This window comes from Ranitomeya variabilis, chromosome 1, assembly GCF_051348905.1.
Source record: "Ranitomeya variabilis isolate aRanVar5 chromosome 1, aRanVar5.hap1, whole genome shotgun sequence".
NCBI classification, from domain to species: Eukaryota; Metazoa; Chordata; class Amphibia; order Anura; family Dendrobatidae; genus Ranitomeya; species Ranitomeya variabilis.
Window position 1 is genome coordinate 642,027,212 of NC_135232.1, and position 21,680 is coordinate 642,048,891.

The 21,680-nt window shown below is 43.2% G+C and overlaps 1 protein-coding gene across 1 annotated transcript in view; it reads right to left on the reverse strand.

Moving 5' to 3' along the window:
- LOC143773945 (protein transport protein Sec23A) overlaps positions 1–21,680 on the reverse strand; it is a 382,144-nt gene that overhangs the window by 300,076 nt on the left and 60,388 nt on the right. The window contains exon 5 of the mRNA XM_077261251.1: positions 12,065–12,301. Coding sequence (XP_077117366.1) covers positions 12,065–12,301 — 237 coding nt within the window. The remainder of the gene's footprint in view (positions 1–12,064; positions 12,302–21,680) is intronic.

Below are 21,680 nucleotides of genomic sequence, written 5' to 3' on the forward strand. Positions count from 1 at the left end.
CATGGCCACACCAGAGGTTTGGAGATAGTATGTCCTGTCGAATGTAAAATAGTTATGTTTAAGAACAAACTCCATGAGGTCCACGATTAAGGAGTCGTGCATTCTGTCAGAATGCCTTGACTGATCCAAAAAATAGAGGACTGCCCCAACCGCATCATCATGTGCAATGTTCGAGTAGAGAGCCTCTACATCACACGTAACCAACAATGCGTCAGGTGGTAACCTGATACCCTGACTCTTCCTGATAAAATGGGAAGAGTCCAATGTAAAGGAGGGTAGTGTCTTAACAACAGGCTGCAAAAAATGGTCCACGTAAACACAAACTTTTTCGCATAAGCTTCCAATGCTGGCCACTATTGGACGGCCGGGAGGTTTGCAGAGATCCTTATGCACCTTGGGGAGCATATAGAAGGTGGCTATGATTGGATCCTCAACCCACATGAAATTAAATTCATGGCCATTAATGATCCCCAAGTCCCTAGCCCTTTCCAAAAGACTTCTCAATTTGGCTGAGAAAACTCCTGTTGGATCCGATGGCAATTTTCTATAGAAAAGGGTGTTATTCAACTGACGGTGGGCCTCCTCCAAATAGAGGGCATGTGGCCACAAGACCACATTGCCCCCTTTGTCAGCCTCCTTAATTAAGAAGGCAGGGTTAGATTTCAAATTTATGATGGCCCGTTGTTCCTCTTTCCCAAGATTATTTGGTATTCCAGTTAGGGGATGTAGTTGGAGAATATCTTTCTTAACCAGCTCGAAGAATACTCTTATGGCAGGCACCAATGAGAAGGGGGGGGCCACCATGGACTTGTTTTTATGGGGAAACCGATCCTTACCACTATCGATGGTATCCTCTTGTAATAGATGTAGTAGATCCTGTAGTACTCGTTGGTCCGTCTGATCCAATCCATCCCTGTCCTGTGGTCTGCTATGCAGAACTTGCAAAACCAAACATCTACAAAATAAATACAGGTCTTTAACCAATGTAAATTGATCAACCTTTTGTACAGGGGAAAATGTCAAACCCCTTTCCAACACTGATAACTCCACCGAAGTAAGGTGATGTTCAGATAGGTTGACAATCTGCAATTTACCTGATGGTCCATGTAGAGCAGGTGGCAGGGTCTCGGACTCAATTGGTGACTCTAGTTGTGGAAGAATTTGTGTCGTTTCGGTGTTCTGCGACCCCCAAATCTGGTGAACCGTCGAGGAGGCTGGATGGCGCTTCCGGCCCCTTCTGACCCTATGTCGGGTTCGCTTTCGGCCGATGATAAAAAATCACTGCCTGACGTGTTATATGCCCCTCCCTCTCCTTTACCTTTAGATGTCCCTGGTACTGCCCCCGGATGCTTAGATATCTGTGGCATCTGTCTACGATTGCCCTGATGTTTCCATTGAAACGCTTGTTGGGAATCAAAGTCCCTCCGATCTCTAAAAAATTTGGATCTTTTTTTATCCCTTATGTCATGATCGTATTTGTCCAGAGTATCTTTAAGCCTGGTCTTAAAAGGCTGGACTTGCATTTTATCATCATAGTCAAGTAATTTAGATTCCAAGTCCTTAATTCGACTTTTAGTATTCATAAGTAACTCCCTATCATGCTCAAGGAGCATATTTATGATAATATTTGAACAACGTAGCAGTCCCTGTTCCCATGTAGACCGAAAGGTCTCAGAAGGCTCCCAAGCGGGATAAATAGGGACCCTGAGGCCACGGGGCACAATATTGGCTTTAAGATATTCCTCTAAGCTACGAATATTCCACCACAACCTAATCCCCAATCTATGGGCTGTGGTGAGTTCAGATGTTAAAGTGGAAAAGTCAGAACCCGGTGCATTTGTCTCCGTGGAAGAGAAGACATTAGTAGATTCAGCACGCCAGGCTGCTTCCCGGGCATCCCAGTCCATAGTGGATATACACCAGTGTAAGCTATAAAACACAAATATACAAAATATAAAGTCAATAAACAGTATAGTTATCGACCCTAAACCCCCAAAATAGGGTGCGTGCCGCCAGAAAGAAAACCTGCTAAAAAGTCAGGTTACAAACAATCATGAACATGAGAAAAAAACCAGCGCACAGCCGTGGAAGTGGTATATCTACAGGGGGTGCAAGTAGCAGAAGATACACAGCGATAAGAAAAAGAAAAAGCTACTGCTACAAAATTGCACACCACCAATTATATATATATAACAACTCACAACACTTTATTGGCATAATAAAAACATTTAAAAACAACATAACACCACTGTAGAGCACCTGGATTCATAATTATTATACATATATCAATGATAAATATAAATATACAGCCTGTCCATAGGCCAGTATAAAAAAACAAGGCATTACAATAGATCACACCATATAACCTGCCTATCGGCTCATGGGGTTAATGTACACCTATATGCAGCATGGTAACCAATAGGTTCATCTAATACAAACCGGCCACTAGACGGACAGGCTGAGGTCTCCAGGAGATTCAGTGGTGATGGCCCCACGCGTATCGCCTCCCAGGTGAGGCTTCGTCAGGGGAAGTAGGCCATAGCCAATACACAGGTGAATATATACCATTAATAAGTGTTTTAATCGCTTACCGATGTGTCACGTTAATCTCAGAACCGGCATAAAGCTCCGAAACCGGAAGTGACGTCCTCTAGAGGCTATAGGAACGCCCATGCCCATGTAAGGGATACCTAACCATATCACATAGCGCGCCTGCGCAGACAGCTCCAAACGGAGCGCTGCTGGTAATCAGACTGCGCCTGCGTATGTGTCCCAATACATACAGGGCACGATGGAACCTGCAGAATGCGCCTGCATGAATAAGTATTTGGCCTAACCACAGATATCTAAGCATCCGGGGGCAGTACCAGGGACATCTAAAGGTAAAGGAGAGGGAGGGGCATATAACACGTCAGGCAGTGATTTTTTATCATCGGCCGAAAGCGAACCCGACATAGGGTCAGAAGGGGCCGGAAGCGCCATCCAGCCTCCTCGACGGTTCACCAGATTTGGGGGTCGCAGAACACCGAAACGACACAAATTCTTCCACAACTAGAGTCACCAATTGAGTCCGAGACCCTGCCACCTGCTCTACATGGACCATCAGGTAAATTGCAGATTGTCAACCTATCTGAACATCACCTTACTTCGGTGGAGTTATCAGTGTTGGAAAGGGGTTTGACATTTTCCCCTGTACAAAAGGTTGATAAATTTACATTGGTTAAAGACCTGTATTTATTTTGTAGATGTTTGGTTTTGCAAGTTCTGCATAGCAGACCACAGGACAGGGATGGATTGGATCAGACGGACCAACGAGTACTACAGGATCTACTACATCTATTACAAGAGGATACCATCGATAGTGGTAAGGATCGGTTTCCCCATAAAAACAAGTCCATGGTGGCCCCCCCCTTCTCATTGGTGCCTGCCATAAGAGTATTCTTCGAGCTGGTTAAGAAAGATATTCTCCAACTACATCCCCTAACTGGAATACCAAATAATCTTGGGAAAGAGGAACAACGGGCCATCATAAATTTGAAATCTAACCCTGCCTTCTTAATTAAGGAGGCTGACAAAGGGGGCAATGTGGTCTTGTGGCCACATGCCCTCTATTTGGAGGAGGCCCACCGTCAGTTGAATAACACCCTTTTCTATAGAAAATTGCCATCGGATCCAACAGGAGTTTTCTCAGCCAAATTGAGAAGTCTTTTGGAAAGGGCTAGGGACTTGGGGATCATTAATGGCCATGAATTTAATTTCATGTGGGTTGAGGATCCAATCATAGCCACCTTCTATATGCTCCCCAAGGTGCATAAGGATCTCTGCAAACCTCCCGGCCGTCCAATAGTGGCCAGCATTGGAAGCTTATGCGAAAAAGTTTGTGTTTACGTGGACCATTTTTTGCAGCCTGTTGTTAAGACACTACCCTCCTTTACATTGGACTCTTCCCATTTTATCAGGAAGAGTCAGGGTATCAGGTTACCACCTGACGCATTGTTGGTTACGTGTGATGTAGAGGCTCTCTACTCGAACATTGCACATGATGATGCGGTTGGGGCAGTCCTCTATTTTTTGGATCAGTCAAGGCATTCTGACAGAATGCACGACTCCTTAATCGTGGACCTCATGGAGTTTGTTCTTAAACATAACTATTTTACATTCGACAGGACATACTATCTCCAAACCTCTGGTGTGGCCATGGGGGCGAGGTGTGCCCCGGCTCTCGCCAACCTGTTTTTGGGATGGTGGGAGGCCACCAGGGTATATATGCTTGACATATTTAAGGACAAGGTGCGTCATTGGACGCGCTTTATTGACGATGTTTTCTTCGTGTGGTCCGGAACGGAGGCTGAGTGTAGGAGTTTCATAGAAGTATTGAATAATAACTCACTTAATATTTTTTTAACATACTCAATATCTTCCTCCTCAGTTACGTTTTTGGATTTAGAAGTCATGATGGAGGATGGTGCTATCATGACTAAGCTGTATCGTAAACCAACAGCGACCAACAGCCTCCTGGATTTCAGAAGTTTCCATCCTCAGCATACTAAATATGGAATCCCTATGGGACAATTTCTGAGATCACGGAGGAACTGCACACGCGAGGAGGATTTCAAGACCGAGGCTTTGGCATTGACCTCCCGTTTTAAGGAGAGAAAATATCCCCAGAGATGCATATCCCGAGCATTCCAGAGGGCGAGGACCCAGACACAGGAGTCTCTGTTAAGCACGGAACGTAAGGTACGAGACAACACCCCCAAATTTATAACCAATTACAATACCCATTGGTCACAATTAGGATGTATTCTACGAAAACACTGGGGTATCCTTACTACGGATTTGAATACATCCAATATTGTGGGTGAACGACCCATGCTTGTGGCCAGGAGAGCGCCCAATTTCAGGGATCTCCTGGTCAGGAGCCATTACAAAAGACAGACTACCAGACTCAATCGAGGAGTCAGACTTAGGGGGTCGTTCCCATGTGGGGACTGCAATATCTGTCCTCACATGGGTCCAGTCAGAGAGTCCTTTCAGAATCCCATTGATGGCCAAACACATAAACTAGGGGGATATATAAATTGTAGAACTAGGCATGTCATTTATGCACTTATTTGCCCATGTCAAAAGGTCTATGTGGGCCAAACCTCCCAGGAATTACGACGGAGGGTTCAGAAGCATTTTTCAACCATTAATTTGGCCAGAAATGATGCTGAGAAAGGTAGAACTTTGACACCAGTAGCGACCCACTTTCTTACATGCCACTCGGGCAGTACTACTAATATACGGGTAGTTGGACTGGAGAGGATTTTTACTTCTGAGAGGGGGGGTTCTCCAAAGAAACGGTTGCTCCAAGTAGAAGCACGGTGGATCTTTAATCTGGGATCTGTTGCCCCCGCAGGTCTGAACGAAGAGCTATTGTTTACCGGATTTCTTGGTTAATATACATTCTTGCTCAAGGACTACCGGCAGAAGTATCCCATTCATGAGGGGGGACATTCATGGATAGCACATGGGATTCTGAATACTAGTACTCAAAGTGGATCAACTGTGGATTAATTATACATACGTTCGCCCTGTGGAGCTGGAACACTGAATGAATTACAAGTACTATTCTGGATTGGTATGGAGCATGTATCATGTACTCCATTCGGACCCCATCCCACTGGAACAGGACTCTGGAGTAGAGACCACCTATGGACCATTATTATTGCAGTGTCAATACAGGTTTCTAACCATTGACGTCATCATGTCAGTCTCAGGACTTTGTTGTTTTGGCTTATGGGGGTAGTTGAGTTGGTTGATCGGCTCATGGGGGCAGCTTGGTGGGTTTAGGTACGCCAGGGTATTTTGGATTTTTTATTAGGTTATTATACCAGGAGCTAGGTGGGGTTTGTCATATTTATATAGAGTATTATTATCCAGGATGGATCGTTAGGTCCGTATTAATGGACTGTATGATCATGACAGTGGTACCCATACGTCCACATTATTTATTTATTCTAAATGGGTAGTTCTTTAGGTCCTTCTTTTTATAAGTATGGAACGTCCCATGGAGGTGTGAGATATACCATTTATATATATAAAAAATGGTATATAACTTTCTATTTATATGTATAAGATAATATAACTAATAAACTTTTCTATACCAAATTATTTGTTTATTATATCAATAGGTTGAATGTGTTAGGGAGCATGCTGGTTGCAGTATCCCCGGGGATATATACATGTGTGAGCGGGTGTCAGATGTGAATTGTGTTTTCTGCCTGTATATATGTGATGTGAGACTGTTGAAGGTATGTGTATGTGTACTATAAGTATTACTATCCTCTTTTCTTCCCCCCCGGGGGGGTTATACACTTTCTCCCCCCCCTTGCTCTGGCTAGCTGCGGACGCGCACTGGCTTTAAACACCTGGTTCTTATTTCTCTCTTTTATGGTTCCCCAGCCCTAGGGTTGGTTGTTCTTATTGGAATCAAACCCCTTGGTTACTTCCAATTGCATGACCCTATTCTGGACCAGATAGATACTTTACTGTCCTGTAATTGTCGTCTTTATATCTGCCCACTGTATACGGGCACAGAAATTCATGCAGGCGCGGTCTACTTATGAGCCACTGCAATGGACCTATTCACGCAGGCGCACCTCGTAGGTTTTATCATGCCTCACATGAACCGGTATACATACGCAGGCGCAGTCTGATCATTGGCAGTGCTCCGCTCTGGAGTTATCTGCGCAGGCGCGCTCTGTTATGTGGTTAGGCCAAATACTTATTCATGCAGGCGCATTCTGCAGGTTCCATCGTGCCCTGTATGTATTGGGACACATACGCAGGCGCAGTCTGATTACCAGCAGCGCTCCGTTTGGAGCTGTCTGCGCAGGCGCGCTATGTGATATGGTTAGGTATCCCTTACATGGGCATGGGCGTTCCTATAGCCTCTAGAGGACGTCACTTCCGGTTTCGGAGCTTTATGCCGGTTCTGAGATTAACGTGACACATCGGTAAGCGATTAAAACACTTATTAATGGTATATATTCACCTGTGTATTGGCTATGGCCTACTTCCCCTGACGAAGCCTCACCTGGGAGGCGATACGCGTGGGGCCATCACCACTGAATCTCCTGGAGACCTCAGCCTGTCCGTCTAGTGGCCGGTTTGTATTAGATGAACCTATTGGTTACCATGCTGCATATAGGTGTACATTAACCCCATGAGCCGATAGGCAGGTTATATGGTGTGATCTATTGTAATGCCTTGTTTTTTTATACTGGCCTATGGACAGGCTGTATATTTATATTTATCATTGATATATGTATAATAATTATGAATCCAGGTGCTCTACAGTGGTGTTATGTTGTTTTTAAATGTTTTTATTATGCCAATAAAGTGTTGTGAGTTGTTATATATATATAATTGGTGGTGTGCAATTTTGTAGCAGTAGCTTTTTCGTGTGCTTGAAATATCGCAGCCAAGCGAGTGTCCCCCAATACACTCAGTAAGAAAAGTCTTACATTGTCTTACACCCTCTTTAATGATACTGAGAATCCATGGACTATTAGTGATTTTCAACCAGGCTGGGTAGTAGGCTAAAAGCCTACCACCCACCTGGGCTGCCAGTCATTGAGGTTTTTTAGAGTCCCGAGGGGAGTTAAACGTGTATCCTCTACCTCTTCTTCTGTTGGAGTTATATCTGGTCGAATCTCTGTCAGATCTTCGGCGATAAGACCATCCTCTGTTGTAATCCCGCCTATAAAAGGGTTTTCTCAAAAGAGGAAATTGCTTTTTACTGTCACCCGCTTTTTCTAGTAATTCATCTAGCACCGGACCAAACAAATTAACCCCTTCACAGGGGATGCCACATAGCTTCGATCTGGCCTGTAAGTCTCCTGGCCAACATTTTATCCACAGAGCCCTACGGGCTGCGTTTGATAAGGTTGAGGACCTTGCGGCCAGCCTAACACTCTGCTGACGCATCTGAAAGGAAAGCTGCTGCATCCTGAATAATGGTCATAGAAGACAGGATCTCATTTCTCGGAACCTTATCCTTGAGTTGGTCTTCCAGGTGGCCCAGCCACACCATCAATGACCGGGCTGTGCAAGTGGCTGCAATTGCTGGCCTCAGGGACCCCGCTGACGTTTCCCACGCTCCTTTAAGGAATACATAGGCTTTCCTATCAAGCGGGTCCTTTAGGTTCCCTAAATCCTCAAATGGGAGGGAAGTCTTTTTGCACGCTTTGGCCACTGCTGCATCCAACTTCGGGACTTTGTCCCAAGAGGATGAGGGGTGATTAATCCTATCCAGTGATAGACAGGCTCGGCTAGATTCTATGTCCTCTGATGATGAAGATGAGGGAAGAGAATCCGAGCTCAAACAACCTGTCTCTGAATCCACATCTGAGGCTGGGGATGAAATTTCCTTCCTTTTTTTTGGAAACTGACTTGTGAGACCTGGATCTCATAGAATCTCTGACCTCCTGTTTAACCATGTCCCTAAGTGTAGACGTAAGGTCAGGGGCTTCCTCCTCAATTAAATGCTGTATGCAGGATCTGCACAACTTCTTTTTATGTCCATCTGGAAGTGGCTCCGTACACATGGCACACTCCCTATGCTTGGACTTGGAAACACATTTCCTCCCCTAACAAGGAGAGAGGGAATACAAGGAGGGACAGCAATCAGAAAGCGTACTTTCACGTAGCTCACTTACCCATCCCTGCAGCAAATGGTACCGTGATCGGGGGGGTCCTTCTTAGCCAGAGGATCCTTACGGCCTGAGGACTTGGTAGATTTCTGAGCCGCTTTAGCTCCACCAGCGCGACTACTGCCACTAGAACGCCGCTGGGAGCTTCTCAGAGACTTTCCTGTCTGAGGCTGCTCAAGTGGTTGCTGCTGTTCACCGCACAGCTGCGGTGTTCCCTCCGGTGACTCCATACTGGAAAGACAGACAGGAACACGCAGAGGCCTCTGTGCACCTCTTAAATCCATCCCCCTGGGTACCACCCCCGGATGGGGGTCAGCAGGGAAAAGTCCTCCAGGTGCCGCTGATCGGTATTGCACCGATAGGCTCCATCCACCGCGAGCCGCGCCCCCATGATGAGCGCCGGACACCCTGAGGCCAAAATCCCCCCTTGACACCGCGCGCCGCCATTAGCCGGAAAATCAGCGCTACTGCGCATGCGCGGCCGCGTCGTCACCCCGCGCCGCTCGCCGCGTCACCCGGACACGCCCCTTCCGGTCGCGGCTGCGGCGCTGAGAGCAGACGCGCCGAACAAGGATGGCAGCGCTCCCCAGCCAACGCAGACCCCAGCGCCAGCGGCGGACAGACCCCAGAGGCCCAGCAGACGTGGTACCATGGGCTACCTACTAGGTATGAAACGCGGGCACCAAAGAAGCTAACCCATTTACCTTGGGTTGCTTCCTCCTGCTGCCACCTACACAAACAGTCCCCCTGCCGTGTGGTGCTTCCATCATCCTGACCAGGCCGAGGTAGGGGACCCCCGCTACCTGTACCGGCCTGTCAGGAGTGGGATAACTTCTTTTCTTCAACCTTCTTCTTAAGGCCTGTCTGAAGAGGTTCCACTGTCAGGGACAGGAAACTAACTGACGGGGGAGTGAGGTGCCGCCCTTTTATGTCTGAGGTTTCCTGTCCCTGAAGGGCGGATCCCCTCTCTCGTTGTGCTGTCATGGCGACTGAATAAACTGAAGATATAATTTCTGTTTTCTATAACAGAACAGTCCATACAATAATTAGCTGTTATACTGCTCCCCTTTCTCGCACGGTCTATATATTTATAAGTGAATTGTGGCGATTCTGTAGAGCATTCCTTAGGAGATGCTGCTTCACAATACTATGCAAAAAAAAGAGAGGAAAGTGAAGCTTAAGCACATAGGAAATGGCTGTCGCCAGTCTTTACTTGTTCTCCCCTGGCCATATGTGCTTTTTGTTTTTTTATACAAATAAAGATGACTTGTACTAAATAGTTTGTACTATTTGCTAATAAATCACCATCTTACGCCTTGCCTTCCTACTCCATCTGATACTACCTGCAAGGTGTGATTTCTCTTTTTTATGTGATACAGATTCACACAAGTTCCCACTTCAGCTACTTGTAATACCTGACAGGTAGAAACCTATCACAAGTATTAGTCCATACAATAGTTGCTGTTATACTTCTTTACGGACTCAAACGGGCTATATTAAACAGTGATTTGTGCTAACTCTCTACATAGTGTATTCCGTAGGACAATGTTCCCCAACTCCAGTCCTCAAAAGACACCAACAAATCATGTTTTCAAGATTTAATTTTCACATGGGCAATACTAAGGAACTCCTGAAAACATGATCATTTGATGGCTCCTGGCAGTTGATTAATGCTGATCGAACTAGGGGTAGCATAAATCAAACAGCTGCTACATTACTGCAGCTGTGTACAGTATGGTTTTGGAAACTCCGCTTCAGTTCAAAGAAAACATACTTTAAAAAAGTCATCCAAGGACCACGGATCTCAGAGGAGTAATCCGAGAATGGGCTCTGGAACACCCACAAGTGACGTCACTGGCCTCTGCATGCCAGGTATTCTGACAAGCACTCTGATATACTGCTGATATAAGCTGAAAACAGAGAATGCGCTGTCATAGTGCATTTCGGACAGTGGACATCATGCTGGGACTATCCCAGCCCCTGAAAGGAGTGTCACTGATGACACCTTGTTTTTGGGAGGAAGCAGAGGCTGTGGCAGTGGCATCAGCTTCTGCCCCTTATGATGCTTCATTTGAGCATTCCAGCATGCACTAGAGATTCTTAAACAAAAAAAAAGAATGGGGAGGCGGGGGAGCGACAGTGGCGGAGCAACGGGTCACAGGAGACATGAGCCGGCTGCTGCGTCTAACACCTGTGCCCGCTGCTAAAGAGAAATAGCAGTGAATATTAATTTCTCTTTAATAGTAGACATGCTGTTAGCCACAGCCACCAGCTTCCTGCAGCTGCCGGGCTCCGAAGAGTGTCCGCTTCTAAGGGGAATGAATATTTACTGCTCTCCACTCCCATAGGCGTGGGGAGCAGTGAATATTTATTGATTTTTAATAGCGGGCACAGTAATCACAGCAGCCGGCTTCCTGCAGCCGCCGGGCGATTACATGTGCCTGCTAGTAAAGAGAATGAATATTCACTGCGCTCCACATCCATGGGAGCGGAGACCAGTAAATATTCATTCCTTTTAGTAGCGGGCAAACATGATCGCCCGACAGCTGCAGGAAGCCGGCAGCTGACGTTACTGTGCCAGCTATTAAAGATCAATGAATATTCACTGCTCCACATGCCCATAGTCCCAGCGTGGGGAGTAGTGAGTATTCCAGCAGCTATTCTCTGCTTGTAAGCAGTGCATGACATCACTGTTATGTGCTGCTTACAAGCATAAATCAGCTGCTGGCATAAGAACAGGATGCTGCGAAGGAGCAGAGGGAAGGTAAGTAGAATGGTCTATGTTTTGTTTAATGTTTTTCTGATGGGGGCTATTCATACCAGGACAGGGATGGGAGCCATGTACACAAAGATAGGGATAAAGGGGCCAGGCATACCAGGATAGGGATGAGGGGGCCATGCATACCAGGATAGGGATGAGGGGGTCATGCATACAAGGATAGGGATGAGGGGGCCACGCATACCGGGATACGCATGAGGGGGCCATGCATAACAGGATAGAGATGAGGGGCCCATGCATACCAGGATAGGGCTGAGGGGGCTATGCAAACCAGGATAGAGATGAGAGGACCATGCATAGCAGGATAGGGATGAGGTAGCCATGTATACCTGGATTAGGGGGGACATATATATCAGGGTAGGGGATATTAGTACAGAATTGACCACATATTCTGTTTTAAAAAAAAATTCTATTTTCCTCTTCTAAAATCTACTTGCATCTTATGGTCTGGTGTGTCTTATAGTCCGAAAAATACAGTATATAAGAAATTATTTAAGAGGATTTAGGAGGAAAATTATTTTGGACTTCAGACTTTAAGTAAAGAGAATAAAAAACATAACACAATTATAGATCAGTAAATACTCACCTGTAACTGTTTAGCAGAAAGGTCTTTAGTTCCACGGAATACATAGCTCTTGGAAATGCCTTCACACCCCAACTCATGGACATGCACCATTCTACCAAAGGTGATAAGCCCCACCAGGGCTGTAGGAGGCAGTAGGCTTAGAGACATTTGCATTGACTCCTTCAAAGCCTGAAGATCTTCATCCTCCATACATGTATCAACAACATAAAGAAAAATAAGAGGCATCTGAGGACCCCGCTGGAAAAAGACAAAAATGGCATATTGATACTTTGGGGCAAAGACTAAACAGTAAAAGTAACCAATGTGTTTCATTATAATCATATGCACATGCACCATAATTGGGGTCTAACAATGACACCAAAAATTCAAAATAGTAGATAATTTTACACAGATATGTAAAAGTCATAAAAAAATCATAGACAGAAAACTGACCATGGGTATGTGCACACAATTTCTTTAAGATGATGGTGGATGCACCAAGGTATCCCAGGGTGGATAAAAATCAATGTTTTTTAAAAAAAATCAAAAAAATCGGATTTTTTTGATTTAAATCGGATTTTTTTGATTTAAATCGGATTTTTTTCAATAAACTGCTTTTTGAGGAACATATTTTACCATCCAAAGGTTCTTCCATCATGAGATAAAGCTGAGTTGTTTAACTCAGTAGAATAAAGGCTGTATATGTGTAACATTCACAATGCCATGCTCTTCCAGAGGTTTCTGTAGGATTAGTGGGCAGTTTCTCTCCTATATTATCACAGACGCTCGCTTTACTTACGCAGTTCTCAAAACTGAATTTGACTCCGCAGAGGTCCCAGCCTCTTCATGGCAAAAATGTTACAACATGAACAGAGTTGAGAAAAAGACCTTAATCCTATTGTTCTACAAACCTATGAATACAGAATCAACCCCTTCTGTGCCAAGTCCAAGAAGTTAGACAATATGTTTCTGATTGTTTGGAGTGGAATAGATCTGCACAACACAAGAAGAATGTGAATCTAAGTGTTTTGAGGAGGAAGGGCAAGCAGACAAAAAAATGAAAGTGAAACTTTGAGCACAATACTGCAGCATAGCCACAGACAGACAAGTCTGGATCTGTTTGTGTGTACGATCTGAGGTTTATTACATTCTTTCCTTATAATGGCAGCAGGCCGTAAAAGAGACCCAGTTTGGGAATATTTTAATGAAGCTCCTTCGCCTATCGGTAAGGCAGGCATGCGTGCAAAATGCAAACGATGCAACAAAGAGATGCAAGGCCTGGTGGCGTGAATGAGGCAACATCATGAGAAGTGCGGTGATGAAGATGACCAAAGAAACACTTCACTATCAACATCTTCATTTCCCTTCTGGTTGCAGTTTTCATAATGTGATTTCAAACGGCAAACAAGTCCTTGGATATCCTTTTGACAGTATTTGCACTTTGCTCTTGCACCTTTCTTTCCAAGATCTGCTGCTGGCATCTCAACAAAATGAACCCAAATAGGGTCTCTCTTACGACCTGCCATGGCTCACACAGATCACTTATGAAGTTTGATTGTTACTACAGCCAAGTACTGCTGACTATCCAACAAGTTTGGGCATGTCAACTGAATGGAAAAAGAAACTAAACCAAAAGTGAAACCAAGCTAGAAGTGTGGAATTAAAGGGGCAGTATGAACAAAATGTGGAGGCTATTAATAGTTTATACAATTAAGACATGCTGCTTTTAAACACCTACCTATTGCCATATAGTAAAACAAAAAAGATTTTTACTTACTTTGGGGTCCCCCCCTCACCCTGGCGTTAGATCGTTGCCCCTAGTTTCGTCCGTGTAACTATGGGCGCACATGCGCACTGCTCTCACTTCTCATTTTAATCGTGATTTATATTAAAAAAAACCTTTTGATTTAAATCAGTGATTTAAATCATGATTAAAATCATGATTTAAATCGATCCGATTTAAATAGAAAAAAATCTTTTGATTTAAATCGTGATTTAAATCATGATTTAAATCGGCGTGATTTAAATCAATCCACCCTGAGGTATCCTAGGCGAAGCAGCTTCAGGATAAACTGGCGGTCTTTTTCCTGAATCGGTTTCTCTGGTGGCTTTGCTGACGCTTATTGGGGCGGCTCTGCCACAGGCATCTTTTCCCTATACTTACAACTATAAAGAGCGGTTGGCTTCCAAATGAAGCCACCCGAAGAATGTACATGTCACTTCTTTTACCCCTTCACAGGATGTCCACAGCAATGTCGCTATTATATTGCTGTGTGTTATGTTCATTTTTTGCAGCAGTTTTGCAGCACTTTTTCACTTGATTGTAGGTGGAATCTGCCTGAAAAAGAGGTCATGTGCCCATACTCTAATCCTGTCTTTACAGAGATGAAAAATCTGGATTACACCGCCTGGTAAAGGTTCAGCCAACAAAACTCTCCAGGCCCCTTTTATCGCTTCCGGGGTGGAATGGTGGGGGTTGGGAAATTATCACTTTAATTTTTTTTTCTTGTTGTATTTGATGATAATTTTTTCAGCAAAGCCTGCAAAATTAATTTTTGCAAAGTTAAAAAATTTATTTTTTTTCTTTCTTTAAACGGTTTTGCACAAAAAAATATCACAAAAAATTTTTGCGTACAGGGGAGACTGGAGGACATTCAGGCAAAAACATCTGGAAATGTTAAAACATACGCACAATACTGAACATAAAAAAACAACATGCGAACACATACAAAATAGAGTCAAAAATGAATTTGGTGGAAACAAAAGAAGGCACAAAACACCAAAAAGCAGACACTAATGCTGTAATGGATCAGGCCCGCCACCTTTCTCTCCCGCCTCTCTGATTAAAGCTGCCGCATAAAATCGATTTCTCCTTTCATTACCACATTGTATCGTGGACTATGCATGAATGGTCGGGGACAGAACAATGAGCAGACACTTTTTTAATTGAACACAAAAGTACAAAAATGAACATAAAAAACACCCAGAATTACCAGTCTCTTAAATCTTGGCTGATCCATCAGTCCAGAATATATTGCATAATGATTCCAATTAGCACCCAGACAATCATCACAAGCTTTTTGTCCGGGCAACAGGAGCAGTGAATAAGAAATAAACAGTCATATACAAACAGGAATTGCAAACCAAACACCTGTCTTGCGCTCCAAAACAAGATACAGCATAGCAATGAAGAAAGCCATCCAACTGTTGATTATATCTAGTGAGCGATTCCATTAAAGAGGAATTCTCTCCAAGATCGTATATGTAGTAGGTGTAATAATAATAATAATAATATTAGCAAATGCCTCCAATTAGAAGTTTAGTGTAGTTCTTCTGATTCGCTATGTCACTTACCCCATGTTAAGAGCATCGCAGTAGCTTAGGTTTCTCTCTTTTTCAAAAAATATTTCTCGCTCTGTGGTGTATTAACTTAGAAACTGATGGTGGGTTAGCAGCCATCCAGTGGAAAAAAATCAGTTTTCAGGCTTGGTAGAATAGTGATTGTCAGATGATGACTCTTCTGTACAGGCAACTCTGACATATATCCTATGACTTAAATTAAACACATTATGGCATTTTAGCCCATGCTAGTTAAAAGATACACTGACAAGATGTACCACTACTCTACAGTACCACCTCAAATGTGGACACTTCCACATGATGTGGATGAAATCTGCTCAGGGATCATCATATACTGTATGTGACATCTTGAATACTTTCTTTAACCCATCTTGTAAAGTAAAGCAGGGATTTTAGGCCAAGTTAACATGTCCAGTAATAATGTAAAAAAAAAATGGATCCAGCAGCTATTCGTTATCTTAGCAAGCGAAAAAAGTTTTGCAGACACTACTTAAAAAAAAACAAACGACTGCAGTTGGATCTGTTAATTTAACATTGACGTGTCACAATTCCTCAGCTCAATGAGTGATTGTTGTGCTATCCTATGGAAACTGGGTAATGCTGAGTTGTCAGTGTTTTGATTGACAGCTGGACTGCCCAATCTGGGACTGGGAGGTGCGGGACTTTCTCCAGGTGTTCTCTGTTCTGGAGATTCCCCAAGCTATTTAACTAAGCTGTTTGCCTCTGATCACTGTCAGAGGTAGATTGTGTTCCCTGGTGAGTGTTAGCCTGATTCTGTTGTTCTGACTTCTGATCTTCCACTGCCTAACCTTTGGACTGTGTTCTGACTATCCCTTTGTCTTGCCCTTTTGCTTTGATCAGCTTTGATCTCCTTGTATTTGACCTTGGCCCGTGCCTGACTTACGCCTCTGTCTTTTCCTTGGTTATCTACATACTCTCTTGGTACTGACCCAGTCTGACTTCTGTCTCACGGTCTATCCATGAGTAGTCACTAGCATCACATAAAGTCTATGGAAAACACATCCTTTAAATACAGTAGTTATCCATTTTTCTTCAATCTGAAAAGGATCCTTTTTTGCTTACTAGATCAGTCTCAAATGGATGACAAGTAGTCATTTGAAACTGAACCAGTAAGAAAAAAACGGATCCTTTTCAGACTGAACAAAAATGGATGGCTAATTAATGGATCCTCTTTCCATAGACTTCAATGAGCTAACACTATGTTCATATGTCCAGTAATCATCAGTTAGAACGGATCCAGCAGCAATCCGTTGGCAAAAAAGTTGTGCAGACAACTTTTTTATCCATTATTAAAGAACTGATTTCATCTGGATCAGATTTTTTTTTAACACTGAAGTCTTTAGAAAATGGAGCCATTAATTAGCCATACGGTTTTTTCATTTTAAAATTATCTATTTTTTTACTTATAAGATCTGTTTCAAATGGACGAAAAAAAATGCCTATTTAATGGATCCTGAAGGAGGGGAGGCAAAAGAGAAAGAGGAGGAGTGGATCATCCTACATTGTACTTTTAAGTATATATATAAAAACATGACATATAAAATGTATAACAAAAAAAACAAAAAACAATACAATATTGATAAGTCAATCTAATTAAATTTCCATCAATATTGTTTTTTTTTTATATGTCATGTTTTTATATATATATTTAAGAGAACAATGTAGGATGATCCACTCCTCCTCTTCCTCTTTTGTCACCCCTCCCTCTCTCACATCGGAAAAGGGCTATATAAGAAGGATCAAATCCATTTTCTCCATACACCTGAAGAAGGCTGCAAACAGCCGAAACACGTTGTGTATATAGTTTTTATCAGATTGAATAAACATTTTTTTACCTACAAGCAACCTGAAAATATTTGCACCTTGATTTCTCTTGGTGGCAAAGACAGTGCCATTCCCTGGTCCTCCTGTCTGGCATCTACTTTGTGGGATACTCCTGTTTCATGGTCCAATCCCTTCTCACCAGGTCGGCAGCAGTCTCTTGCAAATACATCCATACTTCAAGCGGGAGTTGTGCCTCTGTTTGCACAACCGTATCAGGTGAGCAAATTCCTATAGATACTAACCCACTCAATTGATTATGTCTCACTACGCTTAGATAGCACCACATTTTTCTCCTTTCGGGATGTCAAAAATGTTTATTTAACAGATCTGTTTCCCACGACGTCATTGTTAAAATAAACAGATCCAGCTGAAATCAGTTTTTTAACAACGGACAAAAAAGTTGTGTCTGCACAACTTTTTTTGCCAATGGATTGCTGCTGGATCCGTTCTAACTGATGATTACTGCACATGTGAACATAACCTTAGAGTGGATCCAGCAGTAATCGGTTGAAAAAAACATTGTGCAGACACATCTTTCTTGTCAGCCTGAAAAAATGATTTCAACTGGATTAGTTTTTTTTTAATTGAAGTCTACGGAAAATGGATCCATTAAAAAACCAAAGTTTTTCGTTCTTTTTGAAAAGGATCCATTTTTAATGTAGGTATTTACTGGTATTTTTATGTCTGAGGACTTACTGGAAATGTAAAATCTGGATGAGTATTTGGTGTATTTCATGCTCTTTCATCATCACGTAAAAAAACTTCAATTTGCAATTGTCATGACTCTGGACAGGATGGTTCCGCCTCCAACCTGGTCAGGTCAGGGTAATTCAGTCTGCCTCTCTTTGGTTTTGGGGCAGCTATTTAATGTTGGCACTACCTGCATTTTATGCATTATGGCCTGATTAGTGTCTTTACCACTAGTCCTGTATTCTATGTGCACTCAGTATTGTTTAGGGCTGTGCGGAATGAGATTGTTAAAGATGACTGTGGTCTATAGGCATTTTCTCAGGTCTCCGCTCGCAGACAAAGATTCCTACCATTAATCACTATTTTTCTATTTTTCCTATATTTTATAATTATACTCTATGGGTATCAACTGAGCAATTATTTATGAGTATTGACTTGCATCTCCTGAGTACGTGCCTCCTGCTATTTTTATTACGCCCCCATTTATGTCGCCATTTTTGTATCACCTCTCTCACACTTGTTGTCTTAGTTTTAATAATTGCTAATAAAGTGTTTTTTTTGATAAGGTGTTTGTTTGACCTAGTATCATCTTTTTTTTGTCTTACTATGCTAACTTGATGATGGGTCTTTAAGTCCCTTAGACTATTGGTACAGATTGCTGATTTATTAAGTATTACCATGGTAGTTGGCCGTATAAGTTGCTATCCACTACCTGCATTTAGTGTTGGTGATACTTCCGTAGACTCAGTTAGTGGTTGCTGACCCAGGTGACTCGTCCTTAAACATGTGCCTCTGTGCTCGTGTGCCTTGCTGTGTATGATTCGGTTTGTCCCCTGCCTTCTGCCTCTGTATTCTGCTTTTGTACTGCTCTGTCTCTCCTGGTTATCTGACCCCCTTGGCTTGTCCCCGTTTATTCTTTGTCCTGTCCCTAGGTACTGCGCGTTCGTCTGGCTTCTGACTCTCGGCTCTCCTTGACCACGCTTAGGCTATGTGCACACGTCAGGTTTTTTTGCAGAAATTTCCTGAACAAAACCGGACATTTTCTGCAAGAAATCCGCATGCGTTTTTTTTTTTGCGGATTTTTTGTGTTTTTTTCCGGAGGTTCTGGGATGCAATAATATAGTGGGAAATCCGCAAAAAATCCACAAAATTAATGAACATGCTGCGCTTTTTTCCGCGTATGCACAAAAATTGCAAAATTAATTTTAAATGATGGGATGCATATGTATGCGTATTTTAAGTGTTTTTATAGTGAAAAAACGTGAAAATCCGCCATGTGTGCACACAGCCTTACTGTCTTTGCCCTGTGCTCTGCGTGCTCAGTGTCCTTCCCTGCACTCGCGTGCAGTGGCTGTGCCCCCTGGTCACGTGATCGCTCAGTGCCAGGTGCAGTGCTCACTACACTAGCCTAAGGTCCTTGTGCACTGCGTGCCTTCTGCCTGCACTCCCTGCGCTCATTCACGTGCACCCTGATAACGCCTCCTGGGCAGCGCCAGTGACACCTTAGGTGTCATTACAGTAATTTGGCAGATTTCCCCGAAGAGATTTCCAATTGTAAGGCAACAGCACAATCTAATCTTCAAATTATATTTTACATCTCCTAGTCTGGACTCAAAAAGATCTCATATCAACCAACTTGTGTGTTTAGCCTGATATCAGACCAATGTTCAACAGCCATAATGTAAATCCAATGAAAATTAGTGCTTTGACATCCTTAAAGGTACCGTCACACTAAACAATATCGCTAGCTATCCGTGACGTTGCAGCGTCCTGGATAGCGATATCGTTGTGTTTGACACGATCAGGATCCTGCTGTGATATCGCTGGTCGTTGATTAAAGTTCAGAACTTTATTTGGTCGTCAGATCGGCGTGTATCGTTGTGTTTGACAGCAAAAGCAACGATACCAGCGATGTTTTACAATGGTAACCAGGGTAAATATCGGGTTACTAAGCGCAGGGCCGCGCTTAGTAACCCGATGTTTACCCTGGTTACCAGTGTAAAATGTAAAAAAACAGTACATACTCACCTTCGCGTCCCCCCTCGTCCGCTTCCTGCACTGACTGAGCGCTGGCCGTAAAATGAAAGCACAGCACAGCGGTGACGTCACCGCTCTGCTGTTAGGGCCGGCACTCAGTCAGTGCAGGAAGCGGACGCAGGGGGACGCGAAGGTGAGTATGTAGTGTTTGTTTTTTTACATTTTACACTGGTAACCAGGGTAAACATCGGGTTACTAAGCGCGGCCCTGCGCTTAGCAACCCGATGTTTACCCTGGTTACCCAGGGACTTCGGCATCGTTGGTCGCTGGAGAGCGGTCTGTGTGACAGCTCTCCAGCGACCAAACAGCGACGCTGCAGCGATCGGCATCGTTGTCTGTATCGCTGCAGCGTCGCTTAGTGTGACGGTACCTTTAGACTTATATTGGAGCCAAACAAAAATAGTATTTGATCAGTTGATTAGTAATAACATGGAAAAACTCATTCATACTTCACAATCCAACATAACAATGAAAAGTGCAAGAAACCCAAAAGGAGCACAATCCCCACCATCATCAATATGGGAAGATTTGTCACCCTCAGATGATTCCCTTCTAAGTATGGCTAAGGCAATCTCCAACATCCTTATGCCAGTAATAGTCTCCAGACTACAGCATATCCGGCCTCCTAGATCTCATCGTGCCACAAGTAACAGATCCTAATAAAAAGGAGCACAACAATGTAACTGACACCTTGAAATGTGGTGCTGGAAAAGGATATTATCGATACCATTGATGGCAAGAAGAATAAACAAATCAATTTTGGAACAAATCAAGTCAGAAATTTCACTCGAAGCAAGGATCACCAAGCTACGACTTGCATACTTTAGACACATACAAGGAGAGCAGTCATTGGAGATGGACATCATGGTCAGAAGAATAGAAGGAACAAGGAGAAGAGGAAGACCAGCAACCCGATGGACTGATACTATCAAGATAATGGCCGGAAGACACTGGTGGAACTATCTAGGCTTGCACAAGATCGATCTTTCCATGGCTCGAGATCGAGCTGAAGGCCGTTAATATTAATAAAAAATTACTGTCCATGATTCATCCCCTACTCTTCAAACTTACATAAACATATACAAATGGACTTAAGGACTAATGAGGCCAAGGAATGTTATCTACAAGCTAATAAGCCTTTTAACTCTGTCCTCCATAAACAAGCTTCCTCTCAGTTAGCAAACCAGAAAAATAAACACTTCCGCTGGGGAAATAGACCGGGTAGGCTTTAACCTTTTAAATATCACTGAAAAAAATCCCAGCCATTTCTTCTTTGGAAACAATTGTAACCAAAGACAATGTGGAGATATGTGATGTATTTAAAACTTTTTTTATTTAGTGTCACTTTTCTTGATCAATTTAATCCCCAAAATTAAGTGAAGATCAAATAGAAATACTTAATAAACCAATCTCTAACTATATATCTCGACAGGTTTTGCCGGGTTTCCAGGTAAATTCTATAATATCTTACAACCTCTATTTTCCCAACATCTCACATCGCTTTTTAAGGAAATGGTTCCCAATGGAACAATGCCAGATCACTTAAATGAAGCCGGTATATTACTACTACATAAACCAAGCGAGGATACCCAGTTACCAGGCTCACATGGACCAATATCTCTACTTAATATTAATTTTAAGCCATCGACCAAAATGATGGCAGTCCTTCTCCAATCTATCCTCCCCAATATTGTAACATCTTCCC